General features: G+C 39.8%; 1 protein-coding gene across 5 annotated transcripts in view; it reads left to right on the plus strand.

Moving 5' to 3' along the window:
• KLF8 (Kruppel like factor 8) overlaps positions 1-23,616 on the plus strand; it is a 75,118-nt gene extending 51,502 nt beyond the window's left edge. For 3 of the 5 annotated variants that reach the window (XM_036305447.1, XM_036305445.1, XM_036305446.1), the window contains exons 2-6: positions 7,371-7,444; positions 12,205-12,769; positions 17,797-17,899; positions 18,521-18,660; positions 20,849-23,616. In XM_036305447.1, the coding sequence (XP_036161340.1) occupies positions 7,373-7,444; positions 12,205-12,769; positions 17,797-17,899; positions 18,521-18,660; positions 20,849-21,030 (1,062 nt within the window). In that variant the 5' untranslated portion in view covers positions 7,371-7,372 and the 3' untranslated portion in view covers positions 21,031-23,616. Of the gene's footprint in view, positions 1-5,781; positions 5,817-7,370; positions 7,445-12,204; positions 12,770-17,796; positions 17,900-18,520; positions 18,661-20,848 lie in introns of those variants that run through there. The other 2 variants (XM_036305449.1, XM_036305448.1) reach the window with 2 other exon arrangements.
• Positions 23,617-24,282: the final 666 nt, after the last annotated feature.

Genomic DNA, 24,282 nt, shown 5'->3' on the forward strand with positions numbered 1-24,282 from the left:
CTTGGGGTCTTTTTTGTTTCCATATAAATGTTTGGAGTGTTTGTTCTAGATCTGTGAAATATGCCATTGGTATTTTAATGTTATGTTGAGGTGTGACCCCTCTATTCCCACTTTCCTGAGAGTTTGTATGAAAAAAGGGTGTTGGATTTTGTCGAATGCTTTCTCTGTGTCAATTGATATGATCCGGTGATTTTTGTCTTTCAATTTATTTATGTGATATATCACATTTATTGATTTGCGAATATTGTACCAGCCTTGCATCCCGGAATAAGTCCCATTTGGTCATGGGGTCTGATCTTTTTAAAGTATTGCTCGATTCGATTTGCTAATATTTTGTTAATGATTTTAGCATCTGTGTTCATCAGGGATATTGGCCTGTAATCCTCTTTCTTTGTACTGTCTTTGATTTTGGAATTAGGCTAATGCTGGCCATGTAAAAAGTGCTTGGAAGTGTTCCTTCCTCTGAGATTTTTTGGAATAATTTGAGGAGGATAGGTTTAGCTCTTCTTTGAATGTTTGGTAAAACTCTCCTTCTAGTTCTTTTTTTTAAAAAAGTATATTTTTATTGATTTCAGAGAGGAAGGGATAGGGAGAAAGAGAGAGAGAGAGAGAGAGAGAGAGAGAGAGAGAGAGAGAGAGAAACATCAATGATGAGAGAGAATCATTAATTGGCTGCCTCCTGCACACCCCCCACTGAGGGTCCAGCCCAAAACTCAGGCATGTGCCCTGACTGGGTATTGAACCGTGACCTCCTGGTTCATAGGTTGACGCTCAACCACTAAGCCAAACTGGCTGGGCTCTAGTTCTTTAATAACCTTTTTCAAATATTAAAAACACAGGTAATGTGTTTTAAAAAACTGCCTATAACCTCAAAACCCTAAAATGTTGATTTTCTTTTTTTAAAATATATTTTATTGATTTTTTTTTTTTTTACAGAAAGGGAGAGGAATAGAAAGTTGGAAACATGAATGAGAGAGAAACATTGATAAGCTGCCTCCTGCACACCCCCTACTGGGGATGTGCCCGCAATCCAGGCACATGCCCTTGACTGGAATCGAGCCTGGGACCCTTCAGTCCTCAGGCCAACGCTCTATCCACTGAGCCAAACCGGCTATGGCTGATTTTCATTTTTTAACAGTTTCAGCATTTCTTATAGTCAGTGGCTGAAAGTGACCTATACTTCTCAATATCTTTCTAAATGATTGGTATGTTGTCTTTAATCTTGTTCATATTTTAGTAGACAGTTTTTTATTTTCTTTTTTATTAAATTTATTGGGGGTGACATTGGTTAATAAAATTATATAGGTTTCATGTGTACAATTCTATAATACGTCATTTCTATATTGCATTGTGTGTTCACCACTCAAAGACAAGTCTTCTTCTGTCACCATATATTGACCCCCTTTACCCTTTGTTACCTCCCCACACCCCTCTCCTCCTCTGGTAACCACCATACTGCTATCTGTGTCTATGAGTTTTTGTTTGTTTGTTCATTTGTTGCTTTCAGTTTTATATCCCACATGTGAGTGAAATCACATGGTTCTTGACTTTTTCTGTCTGACATTTCACTTAGCATGACATTCTCAAGCTCTATCCATGTTGTCACAAATGGCAGTATTTAACCTTTTCTCTGGCTGAGCAGCATTCCACTGTGTATATGTACCACACCTTCTTGATCCAATCATCTATGGAAGGACACTTTGGTTATTTTCTTTTTTAAAATATTTTTTTTTTTTTGTTTTTTACAGAGAGGAAGGGAGAGGGATAGAGAGTTAGAAACATCAATGAGATGAGAGAGAAACATCGATCAGCTGCCTCCTGCACACCCCCCACTGGGGATGTGCCCGCAACCAAGGTACATGCCCTTGACCTGAATCGAACCTGGGACCCTTCAGTCCGCAGGCCGATGCTCTATCCACTGAGCCGGTTTGAGTAGACAGTTTTTTAGAAAGAAGGTGCTCATCAAATTTGCAATATTAGAAAGTAGTAAGGGAGCACTTGTAATTTGAGTTGGAAGATAAGGGTTCCAGTTCTGATTTTGTCACTTCTAAACATGTGACCTGAGCTTCCAAGTTCATTATCTGTGAAATGGGAATGGTATATGAGCACTATTTCCCTGCTGTAAAGCTATGTAGATGTGCATGAGGGATGATTATTTGTGTTCTCCACATGCTCTATCTTGTTAAGATATTAGGTACCTTCTTAGGTCTGTGTCAGGGTTCCCAATGCTCTGCATTCTTTTGAAGTTGTAGGCCCCAGTGACTCTGCTGTGCTTCCCTCCTTAAAGGTTTAACTTCTTGATTCATCCCTAGACATTTTTTTCCTCTTAGGGCTGGCCAAAGGGTGAGATGCATTCTTATTAGCCAGCCACCTGCTCTTGTCCTTTAGAAGCACTGTTTACTTTCATATAACAAGCAGATCACTATGGAAAATGTGTAACAAAATAACCTTAGGAACATGACAAATGTAATATAACATTAGCAATTTTCTGTGGTCATGGTCCTTGTAATATGAGGTGTGAAGTTATGCATATATTAGACATTGACCCCCTGTGGAAGGGGTTCAATCTTCCTTCCTATCTCCTCCTTTATTTCCTCTTCCAGTACCCTGTACATTAGGAGAAGGACCAGAAAGTCTGGCTTCCAGACACAAAGGCTTGAAGAGCCATACCAGGCAGAATAATGGTTATTATCTCAGTAGGTTATTTGCATTTCTGAAGCTCTCCTGACTGTGTGATTCCATCTGCAGAGCTCAAGACAAATACCTTAACCCCTTTGGGTATTTTCTCACCACTTTCCTCACAGATTCTGTGCAGCTGTCTGGTTCTAGACACTTAAGAGCAGCAGCTCCAACTTTAGAGAAAAGTAAAAGGCTTTTAAATGCCTTTAAAAAAACAGCAACCCTAAGCATTCTTTAAAACCATCCTGTTGGCCCCAATTTTTAAAATTTTAGCTGGGTAAAATATTAAATAAAACATTTTTAAAAGAGAAGGTTATACACATTTCTGATAGCTTTCTCTATATCCATTCCTACCAACATTTAGAGTGTTGTCCATGGTTATCTAATGGCAACTCCAATTGACTATCTTTTGGGTGAATGTGCAGTTAGCAAAAATGGTTGAGACATTCCTGATTGGCAGCTTATGCCATTTGACTAATATACGTAAAAAAATTTTATATTGATTTCAGAGAGCAAGGGGGAGGGAGAGAGGGAAACATCAATGATGAGAGAGAATCATTGATTGGCTGCCTCCTGAACACCCCCCACTGGGGATTGAGCCTGCAACCTGAGCATGTGCCCTGACTGGGAGTCGAACCTCCTGGTTCATAGGTCGACATCCAACCACTGAGCATGCCGGCCGGGCTGACTAATATCCTTTTTAAAAAAATATGTTTTTATTTATTTCAGAGAGAAAGGGAGAGGGAAAGAGAGATAGAAACATCAATGATGAGAGAAAATCATTGATTGGCTGCCTCCTGAACACCCTCCACTGGGGATTGAGCCAGCAACTGAGACATATGCCCTTGACTGGAATTGAACCCGGGACCCTTCAGTCCACAGGCTGACACTCTATCCACTGAGTCATACCAGCTAGGGCAATGACTAATATACTTTTAATGCAATTTGGACAGGAAGTATTTTTCAGACTCCTTGATTATTGCTACTTTAAATATTAATATTATTGATTATTATAGTATACTAGAGGCCCAGTGCATGGATTTGTGCACATTGAAAGTAAATTAATTAGAAGGTGGCAAGTGGGGTGGGACTGGGTGAGATGGGCTGGACATGCCCTGGAGCCAACCTCCCTTGGTCCCTCTCCCAGCCACCTGGGACGGTGCTGGGGCTCAAAGGGCATCTGCGGAGTAAGCGGAATCCCTCCGGCAGGTGGGGTCCCTTGGCTTGGCCTTTGGGGATCAAACCGAAACCGACAGTCTGACATCCCCTGAGAGGTCCCAATGTGTGAAAGGACACTCTGCAAAGTTGCTGTTGCTCCGCAGCTCCTGCATCGAGTGTCTGCCCCCTGGTGGTCAGTGCACATCATAGCTACCAGTCGGAGCGTCTGCCTCCTGGTGGTCAGTGTGCATCCTAACTACCAGTTGGATGGTCACTTTGGCATATATATATATATATATATATATATATATATATATATATATATTATTGTTATTAAATAACCTTCCTTATTCCTATGATCATTCATTCATTGGACATTGGCACACTACATGGAGGAGATACTCTGCTAAAAAACTGGGACACAGAGAGGAGCAAGACTAGGTATCTACTGAGGAGCTCACCTGATGTTGCCTCTTTGTACAAGATACTATAAACACTTGAACACATATTAACTTGATAAGTACAACAACCTTATGAGCTGGTACTATTATTGTTCTCATTTTGCAGATGGGAAAACAGACACAAAGATGTGGAAAAACTTACCCAGAGTCTTACTGTTAAGAAGTTGCAGAGTCGGGATGTGACCCTAAGTGCTCAGTCCAGATCCCACATGTTTTTACCACACTTGGGTTGCATTGTGGGAGAATGGACTAAAAGGGGAAGTGACTGGGAAAAGATGAAGGGCCAGGTTTAAGAGAGATTTCTTCGGTAAAATTTATTGCAGCTGGTAACCAATTGGCTGGAGATGGAAAGAGAGGAGTCAAAAGTAACTGGCCCTCAAGTTTTTAGATTGAGACGGGGTTGATGGTGGTGCTACAAATTGAGATTATAAATATAAGAGGAAGAGAAGGTTTGTGAGAACACTTAGCTTATGAAAGAACTATTTGATGCCTAGGAGATACCCTTCTGGGCCAGACCTAAACATGGCCATCAACAATAATAATGGGGGTGACTTTAATAATAATTAATTATATTGAGAACTTTTCATATGCAAAGAAGTACATTTGCATGTACTGATTCATGGAATTCTCACATTAAACCTATTAAATCAGTATCATAACCCCTTTCCTTGGCAGGTGAAGAAACTGAGGTTCAATAGGGGCTAAATAGGTTATCAAAGTCACTTTGCTCCCTCAACCCCGCTGTCTCATAATCCACAGGGATTGAGGAAGACCAAATAGGAGATGGCTCTTATCTAATAAGTTGCCCCAGATAGGACTAATGAGGCATAATTGAAGAATATGTGAATGGAGAAGAATGGAATTCTCTTCACTCTCCTCCAGATTTTTTCTGGCAGCAACCAAGCAAGTGCTCCTGACTTCATGGTGCCCTCCTCTGGATTATATGAGAGTTATCTGACCTAACATTCTTTTTTTACTGTTGTATCTCCTTTTTCACTCCTTCTTGAAATCACAATAAACTACCGTCTCTGGCACATCATACTTCATAGTTAATTGCATGTCAAACATCTCTCATACATAACCTGTCTAATTTTCTTTTATTCTTTTCTATTCTCGTCTAACTCCTGTACTCAAGAAAACACGCTTCCTCATTCCCCTTTTCTGTCACTCATCAAAAACCTTGGGAAATGTATTGAACACCTACCACGTGCCAGGCACTGTCCTAAACACTTGAAATACATCACTGGAAGAAACATCAAAGATGAAAATCTCTTCCTGCAAAGAACCTACAGTCTAATGGAAAATACAGTTTTCTGCATCTGACTTCTATGCTAATTCTTCACTACACATCTTCCTCCATGAACCCCACCGCCACCCCCAAGAGACTTCTCAGATGCCTTAGGACTTTGCAGAGAACAGTTTGAAAATTTTAAATTCTAGACGGAGAAGTTAAAGCTCAGAAAGAAAAAGGCCTTGACAAAGATTATGGGATGTGATTTGTGGGCATTTAACTCCCAGGTCAGTACTCTCTGCTGTACTTGCTGACTCTCCATATCTGGTTGACTCAGATCAAAAACTGATAACAACTTGCCCACTATAACTTCTAACACGGTAATTATGCAGAGATGATTTGGTGAATGATGGATGTATATGTGAGCAGTTCTACTCATATACTTGGAACAAAGAAAAGAAAATCTATGTACTTTGAGAGTAAATTTGTGATATTTTAAATTGTTAAAATTCTCCAAACTCTTGCTGGTGTCTCAGAAGTTTTCTCACAATCCCAATAGAAGATTCTTTGTCTATTATTGCCACTCAATTGAGACTTGTTTCCTCCATTCCTGACTTTCAATAAATAAAGGAATTGTGTTTAGAATTATATTTTACTTTGTGTGTGGTCGTATTATAATTTTCTATTCCTGCTAATCGTGCATTTGTTGTATATTAACTGCATTTGGTCTTAAATGGCTATTGTGAAGTGACCTGTAAATGAACATTTCTATAGGTAAATGTATTTGTTGAGCAAAACAATTAACTGATTTAGGGACAACCTTTTGAAATGCAACCAGATCATAAATGAGGAAACTAATTGTAATTGACTTGGAGACACTTAGCGAAATCTGAAATCTGACCAATTAAGTCACAAGCAAGCTGTGGATTCATCTACCTCGCCCTGTGCTTTCCTCTCTAGTGAGATTAGACTGTAAATAGATCAAAGGAAATCTGGTAAAAGAGATGCTGGTATGTGCTTCCGGTGGGGATGATTGTGATGGTGCAGGGCAGCTGAATGAGGCCACCAAGTATCTTTGTTTCGTAGGAGGAAAATCTATCTAACAGGGAAATAAAAGATTGCTCATATTAACTCCACCTGGCTTGTATGTTAAAGAGAGGTAGAAAGAGAAAATATTTCTTTAGAGAGAATTGATGCTGATGTGTAAACAAGTTCACTAGGGTAAATATCCATACAGGAGCATGGGACTCCTTAGAACAGTGATGGTGAACCTTTTGAGCTCGGTGTGTCAGCATTTTGAAAAACCCTAACTTAACTCTGGTGCCGTGTCACATATAGAAATTTTTTGATACTTGCAACCATAGTAAAACAAAGATTTATATTTTTGATATTTATTTTATATATTTAAATGCCATTTAACCAAGAAAAATCAACCAAAAAAATGAGTTCGCGTGTCACCTCTGATACGCGTGTCATAGGTTCGCCATCACTGCCTTAGGATGAGAGCTAGGCCAGGAAGGGGAGCATTCTGGGAACTATGTAGCTATGCTGATGTTCCTATGGTGGGTTGGGGAGATTCGAAGAAACAGATTCACATGCATACAGAATTTGAGGGGAGTGGGCAGCTCATATTATTGGGGACAAGCCAGGGCCATCTTGATGAACATAATATATAAATTAGAATGTTGTCCAAATGCTGACTTCTCAGTATCTAGTAAATCTTGAGAAATCATGTTAATAAAAACACAAACAGGTGTAACCAAGAATAAATGACGTACTGTATGTGTATATAGTGGGTTAGATCCTATTTTAAAATTATCTTTCTCTTGTCTCTTTTCCAGATATGGATCAATTCATAAACAACTTGAAGGCCCAGCTTAATTCAGAAGGTAGCTCAATGCATGTATTCAAACAGGTCAGTTATCAGGAAAAAGAGATACTAATATTGTGCCATAAAACTGTTGAGTGCCTCATAATCATTATCGAGCTGAAGATCATTTTTTCTTTCAGACAACATATTGAGGACTGAGAAGGGATGAAGAAGGGAGGTTTGTAAGAAGTACCTGAATGCTCAGTCTTCAGATTCAAATAGGGAGTAGATCTGGCCTTAAAGAAAAATAGTCTCTGGGATCAAGGCAATAGGGGCAAGATGGGTATAAAACAGCAATCATTTATCTAGCACTATTCCATATTTCAGGCACTCTGAGATTAAATGCATTGTCTTATTTAATCTTCATAATAACTTTGTTGGGTAGTGTATTAGTAAGGGTTTTCTAGAGAAAAACAACAGAATGTGTATGTCTCAATCTCTCTTTCTCTCTCTCTCTCTCTCTCTCTCTCTCTCTCTCTCTCTCTCTCGATATAGATAGATATGTAGATATAGATAAATTTTGTTTTACATATATAAAGATATCTATCTATCTATCTATCATCTATCTATCTATCTATTATCATTTATTTATCTAAAGAGAGAGAAAAAATATTTTAAGGAATTGGCTCTCATTATTGTGGAATCTTGGTGAATCCAAAATCTAATGGGTAGGCTGGCAGGCTGGAGAGCCAAGGCAAAGTTGAATTTTGAGTTCAAGGGCAGTCTGCTGGAAGAATTCTTTCTTGCTTGAAGGAGGTCAGTCTATCTATTAAGGCCTTCAAGTGGTTGGATGATGCCAACCCACATTATGAAGGGTGATCTGCTTTACTCAAAGTCTGGTGCTTTAAATATTAATCCCAACCCAAAACACACCTTCACTGAAACATTCAGAATAACATTTGACCAAATATCTTGGCACTGTGGCCCAGCCAAATTGACACATAAAATTAACCATCACAGATAGGTATTCTTAATGTTCCAATTTTACAGATAAGAAAATTGTGAACTTGGGTGTCCCCACAGCAAGGATTCAAAACAGATTATGTTTTTTTGTTGTTGTTGTTCATCCTTACCCGAGGATATTTTTTCCATTGCTTTTCAGAGAGTGGGAGAGAAAAAGAGAGAGAGAAACATCAATGTGAGAAAGACATATAGATTGGCTGCCTCTGGCACATGGCCCATTGCAGCCAGAGATTAAACCTGAAACCCAGGTACATGCCCTTGACTAGAAATTAAACTCCCCACCCTTCCAATTACGGGCTGATGCTCTAACCACTGAACAACAGCAGCCAGGGCAAAACAGATTATGTTTTTTATAGCCAAGCACTCTATGTTAGATGTGGAAGTCCCATTTTGCTCATGGTTAAGTTCTAAAGTTGTTGCATATGTGAAACCCAAATACAGTAAAAGTTACCCTTAAAAATCTCTTAAATTGCTTATAAAATTAAGTATATAGTTTTATATATCCAGTACAGATTATTTTTACTTTTATAAAATATATTTTTATTGATTTCCAACAAAAAGGGAGAAGGAGAGAGAGATAGAAACATCAATGATGAGAGAGAATCATTGATCTGCTGCCTCCTGCACGTCCCCTCTGGGAATCAAGCCCGCAATCTGGGCATGTGCCCTGATTGGGAATCGAACTATGACCTCCTGGTTCATAGGTCCCTGCTCAACCACTGAGCCATCCCAGCTTGGCCAGATCCCTTTTTTAAAAGTCACCAGATAAAGTATCTGGCTTATGAAAATGTTTTTAATCATTAAATGTTTTGCCTTTGGTGTACAATTGAATTTGTTTAAGTTGCATGTACATATGATGCCTTTGTACTGTTTTAATGATATTTGTAGGTGTGGCCATTTGGGGACTATTAGCATATAAACACTTGCTAATTATTCCAAAACATCTGCTGTTTGCTGGCTCTTAGTCATAGTTAATACTAAAAGGAAGCTGAGCCCTGATGGACTGAAGGGCCCGGGTTTGATTCAGGTCAAAAGCGCATACCTCATACCTAGGTTTCAGGCTTGATCCCTCAACCTACCAGCAACCAATTGATGTGTCTCACTCACATTGATGTTTTCCTCTCTCCTCCCCACTCCCTTCCTCTTTAAAAATCAATGGAAAAATATCCTTGGGTGAGGATTTAAAAAAAGGGAGGCAGCTGAGTGTAAGTGTTAGAGAAAAATCTATTCAACTTGTAATAAAAAATAGTGAAATGTTGTCAAGCATGCATGCACAACTACCTTATTTGCAAATCTCTGTACACCTAAATACAGTTTGAAAAATGTTTTTCAATGTGCTGTTTAAGTATATTAAGGTTACAGAATTTGAAGCACTTTGAAATTGGTTCAATGTGTAGAAATTCTGGATAGTACATGATCTAAGCACTTGTTTTTTTGTTTCTTGTCATTTCCAAGATACCTTGGTTGTAGTACAGCAAAGGTGCTTATGGTACATGGCCACAGAACACTGGTCAGGCCCCAGGGGACAAAGACCCAGAGCTTGTAGTCTATAACAAGACTGTGCTGGCCACATCCTAGTGGGCAGAAGCCTCCTGGTTTGGTCCATTGTATGATTTGTTTATGTCATGAGGTAGGATTGATGGGTGGCTCTCTAGCTCAGTACACACATGCTGCTCCCCCTTCTCCAAATTCTTATATCACCAATGAATGAGCACTTGGTTGTCACCTGCCCTTTGTTTCTAGTTTCTGATTATTTCCTGAAAGTACAATTTCTTGGACCAAGTGTATGAGCAGCTTTAGAGTTCATATTGTAGTATATATGTCTCCCTCCTCCAATTTATTACTCTTAAAATTTTGGCATATATTTTCGCATTTTCATTCTCTCTCTCTCTCTCTCTCTCTCTCTCTCTCTCTCTCTCCTCATTTCTTACCTTTGAAAGCAATTTGCATCAAGGAACTTCACCCTTAAATAATCCAGTATGCACCCTAGCTGCTTTGGTTCAGTGGATAGAGCGTCAGCCTGTGGACTGAAGGGTCCCAGGTTCAATTCCCGTCAAGGGCACATGCCTGGGTTGCTGCTTGATCCCCAGTAGGGGGCGTGCAGGAGGCAGCCAACCAATGATTCTCTCCCCTCACTGATGTTTCTATTTCCTCTCTCCCTTTCCCTTCCTCTCTGAAATCAATAAAAATATATATATTAAAATAATAATAATAATAATAATAATAATTCAGTATGTATCACCTATAAATACTGACTTTTTCCTACCTAACAACATCAACACTGTTACAACCAGGAAAATTAATAATATCTCTGTAATATTAACTATTTGGGTCATACAATTCTGAAAGATTCTTAGTGATACCTTTCCCTATGCCATTCTTTCTGTCTGGCACGTGCTTCAATGAGTCTGTCTGATTTACCAAATCCCACACTTACCTTAGAGTCCAAATTCCAATTCCATTTATTTCATAAAACTTTCACTGATAACTCCAACTCTCCCTGATCTCTAGTACACTTGAGCTCCTGGAATGCTAAAATACCTGTATCAGTCACTCATGTGGTTCTGCTTATTACTTGTTCTCGACACCCACAGTCTATATTCTTGTGGAAAGTGATACTACACTTAACCTCTTCTTATGCTTTCTGTTGTAACTTTATTTCTCAAAATTATTGATAGTCATGAGAGAGGGACTATAAGAAGAAATACTTCTTCCTGTTCGTTCTTAGAAATTCCTAGTATTCTGCCTCTTTGATCTGGGACGGGGACTAGCCAGGTGAAGAGATACATGGGGGATGTGGGAAAAGTAAGAGTTTAAGTTGACTTGGGGATTCAGAGGACAAGGAATTTGTAAGTGAAACAGAGCCATTTTTTGACAACTTCCTCTCCTTATCCTCCCTCCTCCCCACCACCAACAGGATTCTATTGCTCCCTTACCTGGATGGAGTGTATCCACCCATGAGGGATGGCGTAATTTAGAAGTATGTGAAACAGTGGGACAAATCACAGAGTCATGTCTTAGAGAAGCAGATTGAAGCAATATTTGGACCCCGAACAAGGCCTGAGTTGAGATGCGGGATTGAAAATGAAAAAAACCAAGAGTGCCATAGCCTAGCAGAGGGAGAAAGCAGTTGGCAGCCTGACTAAATGACATAGATGAAACATGGATGCTTCTTCGTGCTCTTTTAAAAATATTTTTATTGATTTCAGAGAGGAAGGGGGAAGGAGAGAGAGGAACATCGATGATCAGAGAGAATCATTGATCAGTTGCTCTTGTACAACCCCCACACTGGGGATCGAGCCCACAACCCGGGCATGTGCCCTGACTGGGAATAGAACCATGACTTCCTGGTTCCTAGGTCGATGCTCAACCCCTGAGCCATGCTGGCCGGGCTCCATTTTCCTTTTCTGAAACACCTCGTTTATATGTCTGCTGCATCGCTCACTATGGCATGACTTATAAACTACTCACATCATTCTATCATTATAGTTAGTATATTAGTACTTTTGGTTATACCTCATTCATATGTGCCCTCACTGGACTTAGCCCAGTATTTATAGTGGATACTTAGAAAGTGTTGACTTTAATTAATCTTGCAGAATTATTATAAAGATTATTGTAAAACAATTTGTATCAATTGCCTGATACAGTGCCTAGTACCGATCCTCGGGAAAGTGTCCCTTCCTTTTCCCTCTTTAATGTACTCCTGCCTCATTCCTTCCAATTCCTTATATATTCTGTCCGTGAGAAGAGAATCTTCCTTTCATTGCTCGCATGTCTCTTCTTCAGGGCACTAGCACTGACTGTTTTGCATCTCTCATTTGTTTCTTAATTTATTTCAGGTCACTGGCTCTGTTAAAATCAGAGATCCCCCAAAGACAGCAGGCAGAGGCAATATGACATCTCTACCATTTCTGGATGCCAACCCCATGGAGAACCCAGCACTGTTTAACGACATCAAGATCGAGCCTCCAGAAGAACTTCTGGCCAATGATTTCAGTCTTCCCCAGGTGGAACCAGTCGACCTCTCCCTTCACAAGCCCAAGGCTCCTCTCCAGCCTGCCAGCATGCTGCAAGCGCCAATCCGTCCTCCCAAGCCGCAGCCTGCTCCCCAGACTCCTGTAGTGTCCACTTCGACATCTGATGCAGGCACTTTAGCAAACATCCCAACCGTTCTGACTCCAGGCTCTATTCTGGCCTCCTCTCAGGGCACTGGTGGCCAGCAGATCTTCCATGTGATTCACACCATCCCCTCAGTCAGTCTGCCAAACAAAATGAGTGGCCTGAAGACCATCCCAGTAGTGGTACAATCGCTGCCCATGGTGTATACTGCTTTGCCTGCAGATGGGAACCCTGCAGCCATTACAGTCCCACTCATTGGAGGAGATGGCAAAAATGCCGGATCAGGTGAGCATCATTGTGCCCCTTTCCTCGGCTTCACCTCCATCAATCTATTCTCTCATTTATTTATTGACAGTATTACAGAGGTCCCCAATTTTCCCTATCTTTGCCCCCCCTCCATCCAGACCCCACCCCACCCCGGGCCTTCTCCACTCCATTGTCTGTGTCCATGGGCTATGCATATATGCATATGTATTCTTTGGTTCATCTCTTCTTCCCACCCCCTGCTCTGAGATCTGTCAGCCTGTTCCATGCTTCTATGTCTCTGAACCTATTTTGTTCATCAGTTTATTATGTTCATTAGATTCCACAGATGAGTAAGATCATGTGATACTCATCTTTCTCTGACTGGTTTATATAGCTTAGCATGATATTCTCCACGTGCCTCCATGCTGTTGCAAAGGGTAAGAGATCCTTCTTTTTTATAGCCTCATAGTATTCCATTGTATATATGTACTAAAGCTTCTTTCCGAAAATCTTTATTGTTGAAAGTATTACATACGTTTTCTTTTTCCTCCCATTAGCCTCTTCCAGCCCGGTCCCATCCTCCTCCCCCTGCTAGGTCCTCACCCCATTGTCTGTGTCCACGGGTCATGTATATATGCATACAAGTTCATTGGTTGATGTCTGTACCACAGCTATTTTTATCTACTCATCTACTGATGGCACTTGGGCTGTTTGCATATCTGAGTTACTGTCATCTATTCTCTTTTTGAGTTGCCCTATCTCCTGTCTCTTTTTACCCCCTCCTATTATCCTGGCACACAGCATCAAGCACAATCTTTCATACACACTGTTTTTATCATGTCTTTTCTTTCTTTCTTTTTTTTTTTTAAAATATATTTTATTGATTTTTTACAGAGAGGAAGGGAGAGGGATAGAGAGTCAGAAACATCGATGAGAGAGATACATCGATCAGCTGCCTCCTGCACATCCCCCAGTGGGGATGTGCCCACAACCCAGGTACATGCCCTTGACCGGAATCGAACCTGGGACCTTTCAGTCCGCAGGCTGATGCTCTGTCCACTGAGCCAAACCGGTTTCGGCTTATCATGTCTTTTCAATGCTTAAGAATGTACAGTGACTCTTTTGTTTAGCCCATGCTTCTCAAACTGGGGTATACATATCCTTGAGTGAAATACTATATATCTTCCTGGAACCTATATATTATTTGAGAGTTCAGTAATTTAAAACCTTTTATATTTTTAAAACATGATTTTATTAAAGAGAAAAATGTAAAATTTGAATAACATTTTAAGATAAAACACAAACTTCAAAAATAGTTTTATGCTTACTAGGCTTGGGATTTTCCAGAAGAGTGTTTTTAAGCTTCTTTGCCATTAGGAATGCTTTGGCAAACAAGTTGATAATGTTTCTAGCCCTACATACTTAGGCAGACTTAGCTCCTGCTAAGCTCCTAACACTGTATTTTTTTCCCCTGCAGGTAAAAGTCTCTTTTGAAATATTACCATCTCCTTATGCTCCTCCTCATTTTAGCATCTGTCACCCTCCATTTTTCTTTTTTACTCTCCTGTATCACAGTATATGGGCATTCTTCCTAACTGAATTGTAAATTTCTCAAGGACAAAACTGTGTTTTATTTCTCTTTTGGTGTCTTCAGAGAACCTAACACAGTGGTAGATAATAGTTGTCTCACAAAAAATAATTTGATGAGCCCTGGCCAGTTTGGCTGTGGATAGAGTGTTGGCCTTTGGACTGAAGGGTCCCAGGTTCGATTCTGGTCAAGGGCACATGCCTGGGTTGCGGGCTTGGTCCCATTGTGGGGCATGCAGGAGGCAGCCGATCAATGGTTCTCTCTCATCATTGATGTTTCTATCTCTCTCTCCCTCTCCCTTCTTCTCTGAAATCAATAAAAATATATTTTAAAAATATGATTAACGAACTTAGACATTTGTCCAGGAGAAAGTTCATATACTATAATCTTTCCTTCTGCTTAATTTTTAAAATAAGTTTAGAAAGTAAGTCTCCCTTTCACCACTATTCCTCAACCACCCAGTTCCCGCCCCCCCCCCCCCCCGGAAGTAGATCCATTGTAGTTTGTAATTGGGAATGATCCAAGAAAAATATATGGCTTTTCGAAGTGTTTCAAGATATTTAGCTTCACCACATCTGTAGCATTCTGATCAGCTTTGGATGTTATGCCTTAGGAAGGATGTTAGGAAATTGGAGTATACTTAGAGGAGAGAGATTAGAATGGTTTAAGGACTCAAATCCATGTCAAATGAAGAGCTGATAAATATTTAGGATGAATCAAAAAGGGGCCCTAACCAGTTTGGCTCAGTGGATAGAGCGTCAGCCTGCTGACTGAAGGGTCTCAGGTTTGATTCCAGTCAAGGGCATGTATCTTCATTGCGGGCACATCCCCAGTAGGGAGTGTGCAGGAGGCAGCTGATCGATGTTTCTCTCTCATCGATGTTTCTAACTCTCTATCCCTCTCCCTTCCTCTCTGTAAAAAATCAATAAAATATATTTTTTAAAAAAAGACCAAAGGGAAGAGATGTGGGTAGAATTGACTAGGAACCAGATTTCAGCTCAATATAAAATAAACTGTATATATAATAAACTTTCTAAGTGTCTTCAAGCTTTGAAACCCAATGCCTTGTGATCGTTGCATCACTAAATGTAGGGTGCTGAAAAACAACATACCAAGTATCAAATTGCTGAGACTCTGCAGTGTTCTTTTAAATAAAAACGCCATCATTGACTAGAGGATAAGTTTGGTAATGTAAGTATTCTTAACAATCTTTTTTAAAATATTTTTTTATTGATTTCAGAGAGGAAGGGAGAAAGAAAGGAGAGAGAATCATTGTTCAGCTGCCTTCTGCATGCCCCCTACAAGGGATCAGCCCCACAACCTAGGCATGTGCCCTTGACTGGAATTGAACCCAGGACCCTTCAGTCCGCAGGCTGATGCTCTATCAACTGAGCCAAACCAGCTAGGGCTACAACAATCTTGTTTTTGAGATCTCCTGAGGAGGTTAATTAAAATATAGTTATCAATTCTTGTATAGGGAGAGAGAGCCAAACAAAAAACAAAATGGAAAAATAAAATTCCCCGTGTGAGAATTTACTGTTCTAGGCAGTGGTAGCACCTCAGGATGGTTTGAAGGGGCTTTGAATTCCCACCATAATATCCATAAGTCTGTTAGAGCCCTTCTAAATAAACAATACATTTAAAAAAAAATTTTTTTTTAAAATATATTTTATTGATTTTTTACAGAGAGGAAGGGAGAGAGATAGAGAGTTAGAAACATCGATGAGAGAGAAACATCAATCAGCTGCCTCCTGCACATCTCCTACTGGGGATGTGCCCGCAACCCAGGTACATGCCCTTGACTGGAATCGAACCCGGGACCCTTCAGTCCGCAGGCCGACGCTCTATCCACTGAGCCAAACCGGTTTTGGCAACAATACATTTTTAAAATGTTTCATGTAGTTTCAAGCTAAGCTAAGACCGTGAGCTCAGTGGTCTCCAAAATGGTAGGCTTCCACCTCAAGAGAGAGAGGTGCACAAAGCAATTAGAGCACAAGGAGAAAGTATCAGCATTTCTCTTTGTATTTTCTCACCACTTACATATTATTTTTTGTTTATTTTCATAATGTACACAAAATTTTAATATACTGGCACATTTATATCATACACACACATGCAAACACATACATATTGAGATCCATACTTAAAACTTAACTTTTTCTTAATCCTTACCCGAGGATATGTTTATGATTTTAGAGAGAGGAAGGAGGAAAGAAAGAGAGAGAGAGAGAGAGAGAGAGAGAGAGAGAGAGAGAGAGAGAGAGAGACATCAATTGGTTGCCTCCTGTATGCATCCCGACCGGGAATCAAACCCACAATCTACTAGTAGGTATGTGCCCTGACTGGGAATTGAAACTGCAACCTTTTGGTGTATAAGACAATGCTCCAACCAACTGAGCCACCTGGCCAGGGCCATGTTTAAAACATTTTAGTGAATGATGTACAATCAATGTATGGAGGCGATTGCACAAGCCAAGTCCTTCCCCATTCAACCTTATTAGCACCTTAAGTTTCTAGCTTTTACTGGATCTAGGAGACCGCTGACCACAGGACTGAGTTTTGTTAGGTGTCGGAATCACAAGTAATTGATAATAAGAAATATTTGAGGGCTTCTCCCAACATAGGGAAAAGGATGGATGTAACATGTATCAAATACCTACTAGGAACCAGGTATGTGTTTCATTGGCTTGTTTTCATTTAGGAGCACAGAAGCCGAAGGATGCATTATCACCTGTGGGCTGAGACTAGGCATTTGTCTTAGGACAGCCAAGGAACTATTCAGAGAATATGATTCAACAAGCACACATTGAACCTGGGGGCTGGAGATAGTGTTGATTTGTAACCAGACCCTATCCTAGAGAAGAAACTCACTGTCCTATCTCACTATCCTCGAGAAGCTTATTCTAGCACCAGAATGTTCCAGAATGTACCTGACTATCTTTCCCTCAAAGGAATTTCTGTTTCCAGCTATGCTAAATATTTTAAATATTCTTCTCTTCCTTCTACACAAATACACTTCTTCCATCTTGGCCTTTCCTTTACAGTAGTAGGTCCTCGGGTTACGTCTGAGGTCCATTCCTACGGCACAACATTACGCCATTTTTGCCGTAAGTTGGAACCCACCTAAATAAGCACCTACGTCACTCACATGGAGCACATACACAGCAGTAATGAAGTGAAACAGTAAAAAAAAAAATTAAAAGAAAGATAACAATTCCTGACCTTTACTTGTAGTAAATAAATAACAAAAAATATAAAGCACATATGTACATACGTCAAAATGACGGAACTTTTTTTATAAATAAATGGGAGATGGTGATGTAACCACGAAACGACGTACGTTGAGTTCGACGTAACCCGGGGACTGCCTGTATTTCTCTTCCTGCTCCTTCTCATTGTGGGCCAAACTGGGAATCCTAAAAATGATAACAGAGGCACATATATTTGTAGCCACATTGCTCTTTTTCTTTGCTTTTAGTGAAAGTTGACCCCATGTCCATGTCTCCACTGGAAGTCCCAAGTGACAGTGAGGAAAGTGCAAATGAGAGTGGATCCTTGGCCTTCCAGGGACTGCAGCAAGAGTGAGTACTTTAGTCTTTACTTCAAGTCCCTTTCTATGTATATATGTGTGTCTGTGGTAGAAATGGAGCAAATTCTCAGACATAATAGTAAGAGTTTGGGGACAACAAAATATAGGAAAACCTTTTCCAGCAAAGGTATGAGTTTGTGTGCATAGACATGCATATTGTGGCAGAGTTAGGTTCTAATTGTAGATCATCAATTTTACCCTTGAAAAATCTGCAGATTTCCTGTAAAGCACAGTTACCTAAGGTTTCTTTCTGTACGTTTAAAGCAGCCTTGTCGTCCAATATTGGGACTAATAAAGTAGTTGGCTTGTGTTTTTAGCGACCATGTTGTATGAAAAATGTATTTCTTTAAACACAAGTATGAGACTTGTTAGAGTGAGATGCTCATACTCTTTGGGAGCAGAAACCACCCAAGGAAACATTGCCACCTCCTGGAACCTGCATGTACTGAGCAGAATGGGCTAGTTGAGGGAATTGCTTGTACTGTATTACTTCTTCTTTTAAGGGTCTAGTAATAAATTTGCCTGTATGAAGTGGTCCCACTGTATGTATGTCCATTTATTTAGACTTCACGTTAAAATCATTCTTTGGCCCTATTTCTCTTTTTATGCTCAGACCAGTAGCAATGACCCAAATGCAGGGAGAAGAGTCCCTTGACTTGAAAAGAAGACGGATTCACCAATGTGACTTTGCAGGATGCAGCAAAGTATACACCAAAAGCTCTCACCTGAAAGCCCACCGCAGAATCCATACAGGTCTGTCCACCTTCACCCCACCCCCAACACACACACACACACACACACACACACACACACACACACCCCATACACAGTCTCTGAGACTGATCCATTTATACTCATGGATCAGGTTCCATTCATGGCTTTTATTCTTATACCTTGTTCCTACTCTAAGGTAGCTTTTATAAAACCAACCTATGACTACACTTAGCCTGGTGTCTTCTGAATGGCCATCATCCCCAATTGATCACCTGTAGGTCTTTTTTTTTAATTAATCTTCATCTGAGGATATTTTTCCATTGATTTTTTTTTTAGAAAGAGTGGAAGGGAGAGGGAGAGACAGAGAAACATCTATGTGAGAAAGACAACTTCAGCAATTAGTTCAGTATGTGGCCAATTTTGTTCCTTCTACACCCCTACCAACTCCCCCATCCCACACTATTATTTTGAAGCCAATTTCAGACATCATATTATCTTTGCCATAAATACTTAAGCATATATCTTTAAAAGGCAAAGGACATTTAAAAATAAGCTGAAGGGAGTGGCGGGAGATATTTAAAGTGCTCAAAGAAGGGAATCTAAAAATTCCTTAATATCAGATTTCCCCAGTTGTTTAATAAATGCTTTTTAAAAGTTTGTTCAAATCAGTATTTTAAAAAAGGTTCTTACATTAGATGACATAGTTAATGAGAAGGGAATAAGTTTGTCTTGTTCTAATAACTAACGGAAGCCCAGCATTTGCTAGGGCATATTAAGTGCAGTGGTTGGCAGTGGAAGCATGGAGTTGCAAGAGTAGAAGGGGGCCCAGCCAGAGTGGCTCAGTGGTTGAGCATTGACCAGCAGCATGCCCCTATTGGGGACCAAGCCCACAACCCTGTCATATGCCCTGATCAGGAATCAAACTGTGACTTTCTGGTTTATAGGTCGACCTTCAACCACTGAACCACACTGGCCGGGCTTTGTTGAAAGATTTTTGATTACTGACTCAATCTCCTTATTTGTTGATGGCCTGTTTAGGCTTTCTACTTTTTTTGAGCCAGTTTTGGTAGGTTGTATGTTTCTAGGAATTTATCCATTTCTTCTAAGTTACGTAGTCTGTGGGCATGTAATTGTTCATAATTGTCCCTTATAATACTTTTTATATCTGAGGCATCCATTGTAATGTCTCTTCTCTGTTTTATGATTCTTAGAATTAGTGAGATGATCACATTACTATGTTGTACATCTGAAACTAATATAATATTGTATGTTAACTATAATTAAAATAGATGTAAAACAAAGAAAATAAAAAATTTATTATAAGATACAATATCATGATTTTTAAAACATTCAATTGACACAGAAAAGTAAAAAGAGAAAGTCCTTTTCCCACAGTTTTTTCTCCTCACTTTCCAGATATTCACTTACTGTTAATAATGTATCTCATAATTTGCATTTAAGTATATCGATATTGCGCCTTTATTCTGAGTATTTCAACATGTACTGTGTGATCTACACACCCTAATAGGATCCTCTTGTGTTAATGTATTTTCTATTACCTTTTTCTTTTAGCTTTTTATCCAGAGCATACATATTCCATATATAACCCAGATGCAACCTGTGGATACTGAGCATGAACTATTTCAAAAAATTTGACTTAATGCTTCTCCTCATCCCACTCCATGCATTTTAATTTCTGACCTGACACAGAAGAAGGCCTGTGAACTGAGCTGAGGGCTCCTTCTAGTGAATCACATTTTCTTTCTGTGAATATGACTCTACTTTAGACTATTTGCTGGGAGGTATTAGAGGAGAGGATATGGCTGCTACAGCATGGTACAGGGTCAAGTGTCAAAGACCTCAGTTTGGAACCCAGGTTTATCATTTACTAGCTGTGTTCAGAAAAGGAGATATGTCAAACAGCCCTGCGAGATATTTTCTTCACCTTTAGAGATGATTAAACAGAGACCCGGCCAGAGAGAAGTTACTTATTTCAGGTCACACAGCTGGTATGTAGGAGAGCCAGGATTCAAGCAAAGGCCCGTTGGAGCCAGCGCCTGCCGCCTTAGCTTCTCTTTAGCGCTGCTGTAAGGTTGAAGGAGAGCCTGTCTTCAAAGTGATTGCCTCACCTTTTGACCAAAGCCTTGATAAAAGCTTATGGTCTCTGTTATCTTTTCAGTGTCCAAGCATTGCTGACTCCCCTTGTTTTTTCCTATTCCCCTTTTAGGAGAGAAGCCTTATAAATGCACCTGGGATGGCTGCTCCTGGAAGTTTGCTCGCTCAGATGAGCTCACTCGCCATTTCCGCAAGCACACAGGCATCAAGCCCTTCCGGTGCACAGACTGCAACCGGAGCTTTTCTCGCTCTGACCACCTGTCCCTGCACCGCCGGCGCCATGACACCATGTGAGCTCCACAGTCCTCACTAGAAGAGCTGCGCTGGTCTCATTCCTGTGTGTGTGCTGAGGTCATGACCATCTTTTCCTCTATGCCTTCAGCTTGCCTCTGGGATGGGACTGGAGTAGCTCACTGAGCCAGGTTGATGAGACTGGAGGAAAAGATAGCTGATTTCCCATGGTGGCTCCTCATATTCCATCTTCACGTCTTCGTATAGGTTGAATAAAAAGTGTGGCACCCATGGTCACAGATGGGACACTTTTTCTACAATAACAAAACAGGAATCCAACTCAAGGCTGTGAACAAACATATGCTGCTTTTTTCCTGTTTTTCCCTCCTTTTGTTCTAGAATTCTTATCCATATTTTTGAAAAATCAGTACTTAAAAGTGGTTGGTAGTGTTTTAAAATGACTTTTTTTTTCAAGTTCCTAGAGAGAAGAGGGCATAACAGTGTAGCTTATTGGTAGCATGGATTGGCATCCTAAGCATAGGACACATTCTCAGTGAATATACTGAGTCCCACACAAAACTCAAAGGTTTTGTAAATCCAATCCTATTTGTCCTTACAGTTTGGTTTTCACACAGTGCGGGCACTTCTGCTTCTTAAGTCCATTGAAGGGAATGAAGTGATCTTGTCCATCTCCTTCTCCTTCCTTCTCTTCCTCCTTCAACATTAAGGATTTTACAGCACAGTCACCTTCTTTTTGGGTTAAATATTAGTTAGGACAAATATTTGAAGCACACATTGACATGCCGGTAGGATGAAAAATGTTTCAGGAAGAGCATGTTGGACCATGACAGGAAGAAGCAGAACCACGATAATCCTGAAAACAAATAGAGAGGGACTTTCACTTGGATATGACGCTAAAAGTGCTGTAATCACAAACCTCATTCATATGGCAGCCTGTTGAGACAGTGTCTTGAGGGGCTGTACTGTACTGTTTATTCTTTTGTTTACATAAAGCAACTATTATGAGTGTAATGCATGATGAGAAATCATACACTGGGGCCATGTCATAGAAAGGTGAGGGGTTGTAAGAAAAATATTTGTTCATTCCATGGCATTATTAGCATGCATTCCTGTGTTTCATTTGGAATAGGAGGCTTTTAGTGAAAACTGAGCTACAGAAAGTAATTCGATGTTCTGCAACTGCGACGAGCACCTATGGCATTTCTTTTAGCCATTATAGCATATTGCATAATATAGACATTTGGTTACCAAATCTGACTATTTCATAATAGTCTCTGAGACATAAAACCCTGTGTTCCAGGCTCTGGACCTCAGATCTACCTCCACATGTCATATTTCCTCTCTTCAGGGGGAGGGGGAGTTTGTATCACTTAACTTTGGACTCAGCCTCTCTCCTAAAGGTTCATATGGAACCCCTTTTCCTTGGCAGATATTCAACCAGTCCCTGCTTACATATTTTAGGTTACTACCTCCCAAGGTTTGTCCATTCTGAATACATCATAGAATTCTAGCACCAATGAGGGATCCTATTAGCCATCTAGTCCTATCCATCATTCATATTTTACAGATGAGACAAATACGGGTCAGATTCTTTCCACAGATGTTCCTTGAGGCCTTATAGACCTGCACACTCATTCTCCTAGGGGTCACATTGTTAAACCAGATTAGAGAAAAATTTACATGATTGGTTGCAGTATTTGTCCAATTTCATATGTTATGCTTCAGAAAACTTTAGAACACTCAGTTGATTAGATAATAAGTAAAGTGTGCCTGCGGTATGGGCATATAACATTAGGTACACAATATTTCTCTTCTAACACTTTCTGTAATATCTCAGAATTGATTTACCTCATTTAAACATACAATGTCCAGATCATAAACCTTTATAAATTCAAGGCCTGCCTGTATTATTCAAAATGACACATGGATTTTTTCTTCTCATTGTTATTTTGAAACAGACTTTCCCCTGACTTTTGGTGTGTAAGTTCCATACTATAGACTGAAAGGGAACGTTTATGTAGCACTAAGATTGTTAAAGGTGACTTACCATCATACATATTGGCTTAAGCTTATAATTGAGTAGATGATACAGTGTTTCACAGTAGAATCCAAGGACCCATTTTCTCCAGAGTTTGCATCCTGAGATTCCCTTTTCCAGAGTTCATAACTGTCTTACAGCCCCAGACCTCAGGATCTTTTGCATTGGAGCATATAACCTGTTTATAAATAAAGGCTATCAAATATACTATTGTACTAACTATGATGATCAAATTAAAATTTCTAATATTGCTATCTCTGCCACCCCTAAACCTTTATTCAATTTTTTCCTGCAAAGTAATGAGGGATTTTGTTACTGCTTTATTAATAGCCCCTCCAAATAACAATAAAATCATTCCAATCATTATATATTCTTTAAGAGATGTGTCAAAATTTATTAAGAGTATTTCATACCATACAGGGATTCAAATACAGTACAATACAGTACTGCACCAAAAGCACATAGAATTTTGTTAAGTAGACAGATGAAAAGGAATGGTAGCTCTTTTAAAAAAATGTTTTAATTTATTTTTAGAGAGGGAGGAAGAGAGAGAGAGAAAGATAGATAAAAACAACCATCAGCTGCCTCCTGCAAACCCCCTACTGGGGATTGAGCCTGCAACCCAGGCATGTGCCCTGACTGGGAATTGAACTGCGACCTCCTGGTGTGTGGGACAATGCTCAATCCACTGGGCCACACCGGCTGGGCAGGAACTCTAGCTCTTAAGTAGCCTTGTTCGCTGGGACTGAACAATATCCTGGGATTTGTTGCAGTGGAGTTCCTTCATCTGTAGATAATTGTCAGTTGAACATAACTATTGATGATTATAATTGGAAAATTCTGGAAAAACTGAAGAATGTGAATTGGTTAGTTAGATTAGGTGGAAAGAATTGTGGGCAAGACAGAAAGATTTGTGAGGGTAACTTCTTTTTAAATAAAATGTTTATTTTTAGGACAGTTGCAGATTTACAGAAAAATTGTGAAGATTCTACAGAGTTTCCCTATACCCTACATCCAGTTTATTAACATCTTTCCTTAGTATGGCACATTTGTTAGAGTTAATGAAGTAATATTGATGCTTTATTAACTAAAGTCCAAACTTTATTCAAATTTCCTAAATTTTTACCTAATATCCATTTTTTTGTTGTTGTTACAGCATCCCATTCAAGATACCATGTCATATTTAGTGGTCATATCTTCTTGGGCTTTTCTTGAATGTGGCATTTTTTCAGATTTTTGTTTCCTATTGACCTTGA

Source organism: Myotis myotis, unplaced genomic scaffold (assembly GCF_014108235.1).
Source record: "Myotis myotis isolate mMyoMyo1 unplaced genomic scaffold, mMyoMyo1.p scaffold_m19_p_4, whole genome shotgun sequence".
Taxonomy (NCBI): domain Eukaryota; kingdom Metazoa; phylum Chordata; class Mammalia; order Chiroptera; family Vespertilionidae; genus Myotis; species Myotis myotis.